We start from the raw sequence: 12388 nt of genomic DNA, 5'->3' as shown, positions 1-12388 counted from the left end.
ACCAAAGTTTAACTCCACGCAATGTGAAGATGCTAATTTGTTTCGCCACCGGAAGGGAAAGTCTTCGCTTGCATAGAATGGAAGTAAACGGGAGTCGAATGTTAATATTGCGCATGTTTGACCGTGCCATAATATATTTTAATTCCTCAGCCATCCAATGTAACAATGAACTAATCTTGAAAGGTAAGAGCCATTATGGCCATTATACATTATTCATGTGACACTAGAACAATCATGAAGAGAAACCTGGGAAGTGAGGGAAAAGCAGAAGACAAAAATATAATAATGTATTTCTGTTTGAGGGAAGACTTTATCACAGCAAAAATATTGGATATTTAAAACTTATTGAGCACTAAACAATTCTGCTTAACACTTACCAACTCCAGTGATAAGGAGAAGGAAGGAAGCAAGAACAACTCTTCTGTTTTTCTTCACCAGCGGATGGGACACCCACCTGAGCAAAACATTTTTTTTAAATGAATATCTTTGTTGTTGTGAGTGGGATAACGTGTGTGTGTGTGTGTGTGTGTGTGTGTGTGTGTGTGTGTGTGTGTGTGTGTGTGTGTGTGTGTTTGAGTGGTTTGAACTCACCCGCAGCAGTGTGCAGAAATCTGTGTGACAGAACTCAAGGTGCTGAAGGACCACTGGGAGCTGCAGTAAGACAGAGTCGCAGGGTCGCTATGGAGAGAGCGGAAATCAGACTTCATCTCACATTCAAAGCACGTGCAGGTAAAGAAGGGGGAGAGCAACATCACATCAATAGTTCTACCTATAAGACCCACCTGATTTTAAAGAAGTTATTGAAAGAGGAATTGCCATTGCTGCCCAAGACGTCTTCATTTTCCAGATTCTAAAGAAGCAGCAGATCATAAAGTAGTTGCAGTGTCAAGTAAACAACTACACTATAAACACACACACACACACACACACACACACACACACACACACACACACACACACACACACACACACACACACACACACACACACACACCTCCCTGCAACCTTGGAAAAAAAACTGCAAGGCATATTTAATTTGGAATCTTTACCCTCTCTTGACATGTTTAAAATACTTCAAAATATGTTCTTACAGAACACAGTTTTTGCTTTAACAATTGCTATTATTTGACTTGATTTGTCTAGCCTCTGATTTCTGTTGTGTTTTTTGTTTTTGTGTATGTTTTTTGTGATGTTATCTGTCCCTGTTTGTACCATCTTGACAAAAACTCCCTGGCAAAATAGATATTGTATCTTAATGTGACCTTTCTGGTTGAAAAAAAGGTTTTCAAAAAATGTGTACCTGATACTTTAAGTTACTGTGCTCTGGGGAGCCGGCGGCAGCAGCAGGCGAGGGATGAGTCTGAGGTTTGGAGAAAGTTAGAGGACCAAATGTCATCTCTCCTGCTTCTCTGTCCTTGTCTCTGCCCTTCCATCCCTCGATCTCTCCATCAGACACAGCTCCCTCTTCATCTCCCTCCAATACAAAGGCATCATCAATACTAAACTGCGTCGTCATGGTGATTGCCTCTTACAGCCTGAGGTCCTGTGGCTCGATGCTCACTGAGAATTGAGAGTAAAGATTAGTGATACTTACAGCTGAAAGAAACATTTTATGGTATATTTTGTATCATATCTGCAATGTCAGACCAACAGTGCACGAGTTATGAAGCTACAAAGTTAACTTTAGGGTGTAATCTTTGCAACTGTAAACTTTACTTACGCGCACACATGCCTGTACGCACAAGAAAATAGTAAGGAGCTCGATATCATCTAACGATAGCTATGTAATTAACTTTATACAAAGCTAAAACGGACAAAACAATCCATAAAGTCATAAAATAGCTACAGTACTGCCTCGACTTGGCCTACATGTTTAAGCAGACGGGACCAAAAGTCAACTTAAGTGAACCAGCAGCAGCTAACGGGCTGTGGCGTTGGTCGCTGCCATTGTTTGGTCTCTTTCCGCTAGTTGATCAGATGACCAGGAGGAAAACTTATCTTACTTGTCTTTAGTTAATCTTTTTTTCCGGGGAGGCTGAACTCGACTCCACGTTGTGAAGACACGGGTCACATACTTGTAAACTCTGGAAATTCTCTACAAAGTCTTCCTTCCACTCTTTGTTTTGTTCTTGAGAGCGAAAAATTATTAAAGGTTTTGAGTCTTTTGCTTTTTTTTTTTTTAACACCCGGTTCTCGATTGCACACGTCTGATTACGCCCAAAGATCTCCTCGTGAGTCAGAACACTTAATCGAGTGTCGGTTGGTCGATAGACACTTGAGATCAGTGATGGGGGAAATCTATGGAGCTGAATCCGATCATTTAAAAAACTCAATTGAAACTGGATCATCCAATTTTTATCTTGAACCTTGAAAAATACAACAATATATTAAAACAAAAATAAGTGTTTTTTTCAGGTTGAATATCATTTTTATTCAGTTCTGTAATTCTTTAAAATAAATTATTTTCATTTTGATATTTGAGGTCTTTCATTTTCAGATATTATGTTTTGAGATTCAGATCTTATTTCTTTCAGTTTCAGACTTTTAACTTTGATCAGGCCTGGGGGCGTGGCTTTAACTCAGAGGGGCGTTAAATCATGAGTGACAGCAATGTGAAAAAGGACAAACAATTATCAAAATCATTCTTGAACTGGTTGTTTCAGTTCTACTCATATATATTGTTAGGCAGTTTTATCAGCTCTTTGTATATTTTTCATACAACAATCTTAAACTGTAAAGAAACGTACAAAGAAAGAAAAAGTACAATATTTACCTCTGAACTGTAGTGGAGTATACATATAAAGTGTCATGAAGGCTGAGTGGGACACATAAAATCATTGATAATTATGTGGCAATGTCAATTTGTAGGGCTTTTTCATCCATGCAGAAAACCCTTTAAAAACCCTCAATATATTACAGTCCATTAATCTATGTAAACCCTAATGCTAATGATCCGGATGATAACATGCTAAAATTAAGTGACTGACTACTGTTCAGAAACTATACTGGTTTTAGTGGTAAATCAATTTGGTTAAAGTCCCTCCAGCTGGGGATCATGATAGTAACACTACCTAACAAATTAAATGCAGCACTGTACTTAAAAATAAACTAATACATTTAATGTTCCCATTAACACACTTATTGGCACTCTGCCTCCATTATTTTGGTACTTCACTGATATGTTATAATTGTTGCTCACAAATGTATGAACATTGTTTACTGCCAATTAACACAAACTCAGCTTGAGTTCCACCATATTTGTGTCTGTGTATTGTACCCAATGCAACCTTTGACTAAATCAAATTATGTGAAACACTTCATACAAATTGAAAATGAGCAAAAGTACAACTGCTTATCCACCCTCAACAACTCCTTCCACTTGCCAAGTTATAATTGATGATAACAAACCTGGATGTAAGCACTGATAAGTAATAAAATACTATATATTTGCAATGCAAAAATAAAGGCAAAATCAAAGCAGCAATAGAAATCATCCCATTTGGTATCTGTTGCCAACATATGAAATCATGTGATTTCCAGCAAGTCAGAAGACCTGCAGTATGCAAACAAACATCTCTAAACCAACAATCACAGATTAATCAATGATGGTTGCAGTTTAGAGGAGCAGACAGTCAGAGGTGGTAGATGAAGTGAACAGTGAAACAATTACTGGTAAAAAGAACTGGTGACTGAATTTGGATACATTTGGAAATTCAAGAGGTGTGAGTTGTTTAATGTTTCTTTGACTTTTTTGTTGAGTAATTACTGAACCCAAGTAATATGTTTTTACAGTATCTCATAAATTAGTCATAAAGATCTATAATGTATCCTCTGGGATTAATCAACAAGGGTGTACTTGTGACAAATGGAAGCTGTATCTAAATTATCACAGTTTAAAAAGATTTGATAGAGGGCAAAATCACTATGTTTCAAAGATTGTGTCACATTATTGATCTTTTTTCCAGCTTGGTGCCATATTCATTTGGAAACCCTCACTTGCAAAACAGCGTGCCAATTTCATTTTACTCCCTTTGCTCTGTTCTCCGTTTTAGATGAAACGACAGGTTGTGCTCTGCTTCTTGCTGCAGCTCATTTTTGAGGTAAACTTACCAGAGAAATGTAAAATGATCTCTTTAAAGCTTACGCAGAATGTTTACATTTATCTTCCATAGCTATTATTATACTAGTTGACTAACTGCTTAAAACTTATCCTTCTTGGCTCTTGAATTTGGAAGCTTTCCCTGACATGTCTAACAATGTGTTTATATTTAGCTTTCTTCAGGCACAAATCTCCGGGTGATACCTGGTTCCACTCTGGAGCTGCCCTGTTTCACGTTTCAAAATGACTTCACTGGAGCGGCCATCACCTGGAAATTCAAAGGTCTTATTATATTATATATTAATCATGATATACCACTGTTCTCACAGTATTGCAAAAGTTCAGAGTTATATATTTGTTCAGTTTGATCTTTTTATGAATGCAGGTGAAAATGTAAGTGTCAGTGCTCAGTCGGGCTCGCCTGGAGTTAAACAGGGTGGCAGGTATCTCTCTATATCCCCTGTTACTGCTGCCAACGAGGGCGAGTACTTGTGTTTCATAAAGGAGAACAACATGGAGATGATAGTGACATACAGAGTTACAGTTGATGGTGAGGAACATGCACACTTCTCTTTTCCCATATATAGACAGTGGAGTGTTTTTGACTTTGGGTAGAATGGATATCACATTCAACAAAAAGCTGGAAAAGTCTAAAAGGGTTTGAAGTGTTTATTCCTCTCTCTGCAGCATCCATTAGCTATACCATTAAGGTATTCGAAGGCTCCACCATTCGCCTCCCGTGCTATTTTCCACCTTCCAGCCAAGTCGAGGCCAATGCACTTTGGTTCAAAGATTGGGGTTTTGACAAAAAGACACGGCTGGACACAGAAGACGATCCAACAGCTGATAACAACAGAGTGGCGCTGCTGTATCCACTCGACCATGATCAGACCATCATAATCAGAGACGCTGTCATGGAGGATGCTGGAACTTACCTTTGTCAATCTGCTGAGGGGCAGAAGCTGAGCTCTGTATATATCATTGTTGAAGGTAGGTTTGGCACTAGGAGACAGTACAGGTCGGTTATCTGTGAGGAAAATTAGATTTGTAACATTGGGTTGTCTTGCTGCTAAACAGAAAATAGTTTTCTCCAGCCTGTTTTAGCTTGAGCAGTTGGTTGTACAAGTTTATTGATTTGATATGGATGGAAGAAGCTGCCGCCACATTAAGGCACTTTGATCGGGGCCTAGAGGGATTATGGGATACAGTGAGGTCATATTTGAACTCCTTACCGGATTATGTGTAATGGTGTAACCCTATATATCTCTTTGTTTGCTTTTGTGTATGTATAATGAATGTATATAATGTATGTGTTTAATGTCCAGTCGGTTAGGCAGTCATTTCTCTATACTTCTATATTACTGCACAGTCCAAATGAGGAATTATTTTTTACAAATAGTAGGTACAACATTTATGTACATTAATCGTTTGCTTAACTTTCTTTCAGTTGCTCCTACTGCTCTTCCTCACTCGTGCAGCGGCTTCATGACAGCATGGGAGCCCTGCCTGGACGAGAACAGTCGCACAGGGGAACCCATGTTGCAGGAATCCATCACAGAGTTTTCCATGAAGCTGTATTCTTACCTCAGAGAATCACAACCCTCCAGCAACTTGCTCTTCTCTCCTATCAGTATCATCGGGCTTCTGTCCAATTTGTTGTTAGGTATGACAAAGGAAGCAGGTTCCTCATTTCTTAAAACACCATAATTGTTGTTAATTATTCTAAAAGTATTCTTATTGTCAACTAATCCCATGATACATCAATGAGCCTATAATGTACCTTCAGTAGGAACAAATTGGCTTAGGGCTGAGAGCCACAGACATGGAGGTGAATAATTGAGGGGACAGAAAAATACATTGAAGGTTCTTTTCACAGAATATGTTGACAATGAGAAGAAATAAAGAATAACGCCAACCTTATGCTTTAGGATTCTTTGGTCTAACAAGAGACATTATCCCTTTGTTACCGCTGCACATGTAGACAAGATTAACTTGTATATGACTTATAGGAAGTTACATAAAAAGGTTTTTCACTTTGAAATGTCACAGGAGGTATTCTCTACTTATATTAAATGTCAGAGACACTTTGCAGCTTTCAATTTGACTCTAAAGTACAGTGGTATTTCTTTTTATTTTACGTCACAGGATATGTAACAGGATTTTCTTCATCCCGTCACCTTTAGGTGCAAGGGGTGACACCCGGAAAGCCATTGAGAGAGCTGTCTGCGTGCCTCACGAGTTCCACTGTGTCCACCTCCAGATGAAGAAGCTGAGAGAGAAGCTGGCCGGCTCCTTGCAGATGGCTTCTCAGATCTACTATAACCCACGTATAATTATCACTGTGTGAAGCTCTCAGAATAGCTCCCCTGCAGTCAAATAGATTAATGCAGAGAATCTGAGTGCATAGAAAAAGATATTTATCATTTTAGCTCATCATGGTTTCTTTCTTCTTTTCCTCAGAAATCAATCTGACCCAGTCCTTTACTAACCAGTCCATCCAGTTCTATGATGCAGAACCCACAATGCTGCTGGGGACCAGCGAGGAAAACACAGAAATGATCAACAGCTGGGTGGCAACTAAGACCAACAATAAAATCCAGCATTTGGTCGACTCTATATCACCCAGTACACAGCTGATGCTGCTCAACGCTGTCTCATTTAGTGGTCAGTATAGTGTCTGTACACAAGTGTGCGTATGTGCATGTGCAAACTAATAAACTGTGTGTATGTGTGCTTCAGGTCGGTGGATGGTCAATTATGAAATGAAATCCAAGAAAGGACTTTTCACAAAACTGGATGGGGATATGGTGATGGTGCCGCTCCTCTATCACCAGAAATACATGACGGCTATGACATATGTAGTTGAGCTAAAGGCACAGGTGAGGAACAGCCGACACTCAGCTTGGGGGATGCTCCTTATAACTCCACACTCCTCGCTTGAGAAGCATCACGTTTTTAAGATTTCTTCAGTATCAAAGTTATCCAGTGATAGTTGTGTTCACGGGTACATTGCAAACAGGCACTGCTAATAGCTTATTTGGCATACTTTTAATAGTTCCGAATTGCCAAAATGCAAACAAATATAGACAAAAAAGAAAAGAAAAACAGGTCTCTCGTAATACGGTAGTCCACTGCTAACTGACTAACTGACTAACAGAATGTTTTATGTTGCATTCATAATTTGACATTAGAGTTGATGGGGGTTTTCTCAATGTTGTCAGTGTAAGACTGTGAAAACACCGGCTATACAGTCACAGCTGGATTTTTTTCATTTTGCCAACAGGTGGCGAGGTTTGCTCTCACGGGTGACAGCAGCCTTTACATCCTGCTGCCTCGCTCCAACAAAGTGAACTGACCTGCAGCAGGTGGAGGAGAGGCTGACGGACACAGCTGTGCGTCAAATGATAGAACAAGTGAAAGCAACATCTCCTCAGCATGTCGAGGTCTCTCTGCCCAAAATCAAGCTGGATGTCCAGCCAGACATGAACTTGCTTATCAAGAAATTAGGTTGGTTCATCTTTCATGGTCCATCAGACTCCTTCAGTTCAGTAATAATTGAAAACCACTCATGCTTTTAAGCTTGTGAGGCCTATTACTTTATCAAGCAGCCAGGAGACAGACATTAAGTCTCTTTTTCTGAAATTAGCATGCATAACCTTCTGCTCTGTGATCTCCCTGTATCTGATCACTTACTTTGCTTTCGTCCCTGCTTTTTTCCCCCCATCATAACTTTTCTTTACATTTCCCCTAACCAGGACTGTTGTCGCTCTTCGAGAGTCCCAACCTGTGTGGTCTCTACTCCGAAGATAAGGTGGTGCTCGACGATGCCAGACACAGAGCCTTCCTGGCACTGACCGAACAAGGAGTTGAGGCAGGGGCCGTCACCAGTGTGTCCTTCTCTCGCTCCTTCCCTTCCTTCTCTGCCCTGCGGCCTTTTATCATGCTGCTGTGGAGTGACCAGGCCAATGTGCCGCTCTTTATTGGCAGAGTGACTGACCCATGAGAGCAAGAAAGGGGGGGGGGGGGGGGGGGGCGACAGGGACAGACAGACACAGAGAAGAGAAGGGGTGTAGAGATGTAACAGATGGGCAGAAGGACAGGGAAGAATCAAAGATATGGTAAACAAAGGCTTTCTGATAGAATGGAAATACATTTAATTTTGCTTCTGTGCTTTTACACAATATAAATGCAGTACACTCAGTATCAGTATTGCTTCAAGTAAAGTGAGCGGTGACTCTCATAAAGAGATATATAGGCCTGGATGTGGATTGTTTTCAAAGACGATGATGAATAAACACATGTTAACGCAACACACGGTCTGCCTGTCTTGTGTTTTTAAAGAATAAAGCACAATGGGGATCACGTGTCATTCAAAGGAAGACAGACGACCACTGAAACGACTTCAATTTATTTTGCGAAGTAGTTACACAAACCCACCACAGGATGGCAGCCATACTGTGTGATTGACATTGCCAGTGAATACACATGGACTGCAGTAGTGAATTCCCCATTTCATTCGCCCCTGCACTCCTGCATCATTACCACTGATATCAATTTAAGGAAGACGAAGTGTCAAAATCTGTGACAGTAAAGGTTTTGATTTTTTTTAAAGCAACAGCTTGCTTGGTAAATCACAGCAACTGAGCAAAAAAATACCCTGAATCATCATATTCACAAACAAACAAATACACACTGATGGCATTGACTGTAAACACATCAGCATTCAGAATAATCAGCTATGGTTGCACTCTATTATACAAGCTGTTAGTGATTGCTAAACATGCAGCTGTATTGCAGATAAAATGATTATGTAAGCAAAGCGGAGTCAGAAAATTTGGGGACTGTAAACAAAACCAACAGATCCAGAGACAGTAATAAGCAACCAACCAGCCTGAAATGTGAATTATATTAGATCACTGTCACCCAGTATAACTCCAATCAAAGTACTGAGTAGTCCCAGAAATTCATCTTTGATGCCTGGATAACATAATGTTGTTTTGGTTTGATTATCTCACTGCCGACGTGCTGGGAATTCTGATGTGCATAGAGAAAGTACTGAATAAACCTTGCCCAATCCTCTCGTTAAATTCATGTAAGGTCTAACTAAAAATGTGTTTAAGCCTACCGTTACACCAAATGGTTTAGTTCCAAGCTTCGATAATGCCCAAGCCCTTTTTTCTAAACCTAACTCACCACAGAAGGATCCATTTTTTGCAGTCAACAATGAGACATTCACAAGGTTGTTGAAGGACACCAAGAATATGAGCAGCCGGATCAATTCAACAGTTAGAAAAACTCAAGGAGGCCACTGACCGACTGTGGGTGTGCTTTTGTGAACCAGTGCATGGCCAGAGCTGTAGTGATAGATGAACCAGGGGAGTACATTTCATATCCTGGCAGGCATTTAGACGATTCAGTGAAAGTCTAGCCCACTTACACCATCGATATGCACAGCTGTGCATCGAGACACATAATAGGCATGTGGGTAAAGTGTGCAATCTGGCGTAGTTTTTCAATATCTTGGATCCTGGCCTGTGATTGTTCACTGTCCCCTGCTGCCATGCATGCAGGGTGAAATCACATTTTACCTCCTGAGGTTAAAATGTAGCGGGGAGGGGGGGGGGGGGGGATGGGGGGCATTTCGTTTACACAGTTTTATCTCAGCAGGCAATCACAGACATGTACACAGTAGTCCCAGTGTCTCCTGTCCAGAGGATGAAATATATGCCACTATAGAGTAGACCTGATATTTAATAGGTCAGAAGTAATGGGATGAATGCAACATTGATCACAGCAATGACTCCCTCTAATGGCTGATTTAGCCAAATGTATTTTACATAACTTTTTAGATCCTCTCAAGAACAGTGTCTGAGGATGTACAAAGGTGGAATTAAGGGACATTTTCAAGCTTTTGGGCAAGCTTCAAGCTCTATTCTCATGAATCAAATAACAGGACCAATCAAATGCATGAATTCCCAAATTAACACACTACTGCTGCGATATTGCCGTGCAGGGAGAAAATGTTGCATCATCGGCGGCTTCGTTGGAGCAGAAATGGAGTCACTGAGGTAAACCTTGGATCCTGTTGAAATCTGGTTCGTAATGCCGCAGCGAAGAGAAGGTACAAACGTCACCTCCAAAAAGCAACATCCGTTCAGCCTTTCATCAGGAAATTCAAAAAGAGCAGCAAGAGGTTACGTATCAGGATATATTCCGTTCTTTAAGTTGCTCTATGACTTTCTGGCAATGGGAGAGAGAGATGACAAAGGGTCTGGCACATATGATTGAAAGCTTGTCAGTGTCCCCCAGCCAGGAACGCTCACACCACTGAGGCCTGTGGTGGTGGCGCCAGCAGCGGAGGATTTCTCTCTTGAATGTGTCTCTCTTGTCCTTTGTTATTATTTCTTCACACCTCTGTGCTTCTGAAGTTGGATGGAGACATTTTGAATGGGGCGTGATGTAAATACAGAAAGACACACGCACTGCACAGACAGAAAATGTAGGCACTCATATTCTCATAGCCCTCATGCACACACACACACACACAAACATTCACACACATATACTGACACGTTAATGTCTGATATGAAGGTGTATAGAAAGCCACTGTCACTTAAAGACAATGAAAGACATAAGAACAAGAACACTGAAACGGTAAAGGTACAAATCCACCAAATGGATCATTTTGTGCTTTATAATACTGTGTTGTTTTGCATCAGATCAACAACCACTAAAATAGAAACTTCTCAGTACAGAATCCCTCTTTTATAACATTTCCGCTCCTGTAACTATATACCACATTATGAGTCACTGAATGGATTTTGAGTACATTACTCTCAAATCTCTTCATTAGGTGTAAATTTGAATGACAGAATATGAGCGACTTCCACAATACAGTAAGGTCTGAAGCACAATTCTGTGAGTATTGTTTTGTTACGTCAACGCTTTAATGAGGACATCGTCACAATTTGGTTCACCTTTTTAAAAAAAATATTCTGATTACACCTTATTACCTTTACTAATATTAGTATGAATATCATATACTAATACTGGGTGCGGTAATTATTGGTGTTATATGATTATTTTAAACATTATTATTATTGCATGTTTTATTCTTTGCTCCTATTACTGTTTTACTTGGTATCTATTATCAACCATCTCCCAGTGTGTGTGTGTGTGTGTGTGTGTGTGTGTGTGTGTGTGTGTGTGTGTGTGTGTGTATGTGTGTGTGTATGTGTGTGTATGTGTGTGTGCATGAATGTCTTGTGGAATCTAGTCCGGTTTGTCACTGCTCGGGGCTCCTTGCTGTGTGAGCGTATGCCAGTACTCCACTTTCTTCCCTTTGTTTTTGAGACAGTCGAACCAGTGTCTGAGTCTCTGTCCGCTTGCATTGATGCCCAGCTCTACTCCACCTGCAGGCCGGAACAGAGACAAGGAATCAGGAGATGTTGGGAAATTGAAACCCATGTTAGTGGGAGACAAAAGTAAGACAGAAATTGGGAATAATCGAGGAAAGGAATGAAAGAAATAAAGACCAGTGGTGGAAGAAGCACTCAGAACCTTTACTTATGTAGAAGTACAAATGCAACAATATAAAAATACTTACACAATTTAATTGCCAATACTAATGCATCCGTTTCAACTACTTCATGTACAGTTCAGTTGGTGTCCCACCATAAGTCACAAGATAAAACTGCGGGGGTCGCGTGATGGGACAGGAAAGACCAACAGAACAAGCTCTGCTGCACACATTTGTATTGATTTTGTTTCTAGTCTTTGTATTTTTGTGAAATATAACCCTGCAATAACTGAATTGTTTTTTTGTCAATTGGGGGGCAGCAGAACCAAGCTGTACACGCAACACAGACATTTAACTGGTTAGCAGCGGGTTTACACACGTAGCTGTTATCATTCATTTAGAGTCATGTTTCTGGCCACCTGATTATTGTAAGACTAAAGATTCCCTCTCTTTTAGCTCTGTCTTTGGTCTCCTCTAACTCCTGAGAGAAGTATCTGGCTTTTTAGCTGCTAAATGCTCAACTATGTTCACCAGCTTGTCACTAAGTGTGTCTGTCTGCTGAGCAGGTAGTTTACAGTGGGTCTGTAGAGCTTTTTCATTGAAAACAGCTGCCTGTTGAAAAACAACCCGATGAGAGCAGTGAGAGTAAACCAAAATAACAAAGTCGCCGCTGGACATTTAAACAATGAGTTTACACATTTAAACAATGAGTTTAAACATTTAAACAATGAGTTTAAACATTTAAACAGTGAGTTTAAACATTTAAACAA

The 12388-nt window shown here is 40.2% G+C and overlaps 3 protein-coding genes across 6 annotated transcripts in view; 1 reads left to right on the top strand and 2 right to left on the bottom strand.

Annotated features, from left to right (window-relative positions):
* Positions 1 to 2198, bottom strand: part of tmem134 (transmembrane protein 134) — a 4374-nt gene extending 2176 nt beyond the window's left edge. Inside the window, exons 1-5 of one of the 2 annotated variants that reach the window (XM_029435144.1) lie at positions 2004 to 2198; positions 1301 to 1560; positions 783 to 850; positions 592 to 678; positions 378 to 454 (exon numbers count right to left, since the gene is read on the bottom strand). In XM_029435144.1, the coding sequence (XP_029291004.1) occupies positions 378 to 454; positions 592 to 678; positions 783 to 850; positions 1301 to 1516 (448 nt within the window). In that variant the 5' untranslated portion in view covers positions 1517 to 1560; positions 2004 to 2198. Of the gene's footprint in view, positions 1 to 377; positions 455 to 591; positions 679 to 782; positions 851 to 1300; positions 1561 to 1720; positions 1962 to 2003 lie in introns of those variants that run through there. The other variant, XM_029435153.1, reaches the window with a different exon arrangement.
* Positions 2199 to 4052: 1854 nt separating this feature from the next.
* Positions 4053 to 8102, top strand: serping1 (serpin peptidase inhibitor, clade G (C1 inhibitor), member 1). The gene is given in 11 exon segments (XM_029438577.1): positions 4053 to 4100; positions 4273 to 4381; positions 4485 to 4649; positions 4787 to 5089; positions 5547 to 5762; positions 6283 to 6426; positions 6560 to 6763; positions 6839 to 6978; positions 7383 to 7448; positions 7450 to 7606; positions 7855 to 8102. Coding segments are annotated over 11 exon segments (1800 nt in total).
* A 389-nt stretch (positions 8103 to 8491) lies between these two features.
* The window catches only part of doc2g (double C2-like domains, gamma), a 62135-nt gene continuing 58238 nt past the window's right edge, over positions 8492 to 12388 (bottom strand). For all 3 annotated transcript variants that reach the window (XM_029436618.1, XM_029436527.1, XM_029436448.1), the window contains one exon: positions 8492 to 11511. In XM_029436618.1, the coding sequence (XP_029292478.1) occupies positions 11372 to 11511 (140 nt within the window). In that variant the 3' untranslated portion in view covers positions 8492 to 11371. The remainder of the gene's footprint in view (positions 11512 to 12388) is intronic.

This window comes from Cottoperca gobio, chromosome 1 (genome assembly GCF_900634415.1).
Source record: "Cottoperca gobio chromosome 1, fCotGob3.1, whole genome shotgun sequence".
Lineage (NCBI taxonomy): Eukaryota > Metazoa > Chordata > Actinopteri > Perciformes > Bovichtidae > Cottoperca > Cottoperca gobio.
This window is presented reverse-complemented; position numbering and strand designations above follow the sequence as displayed.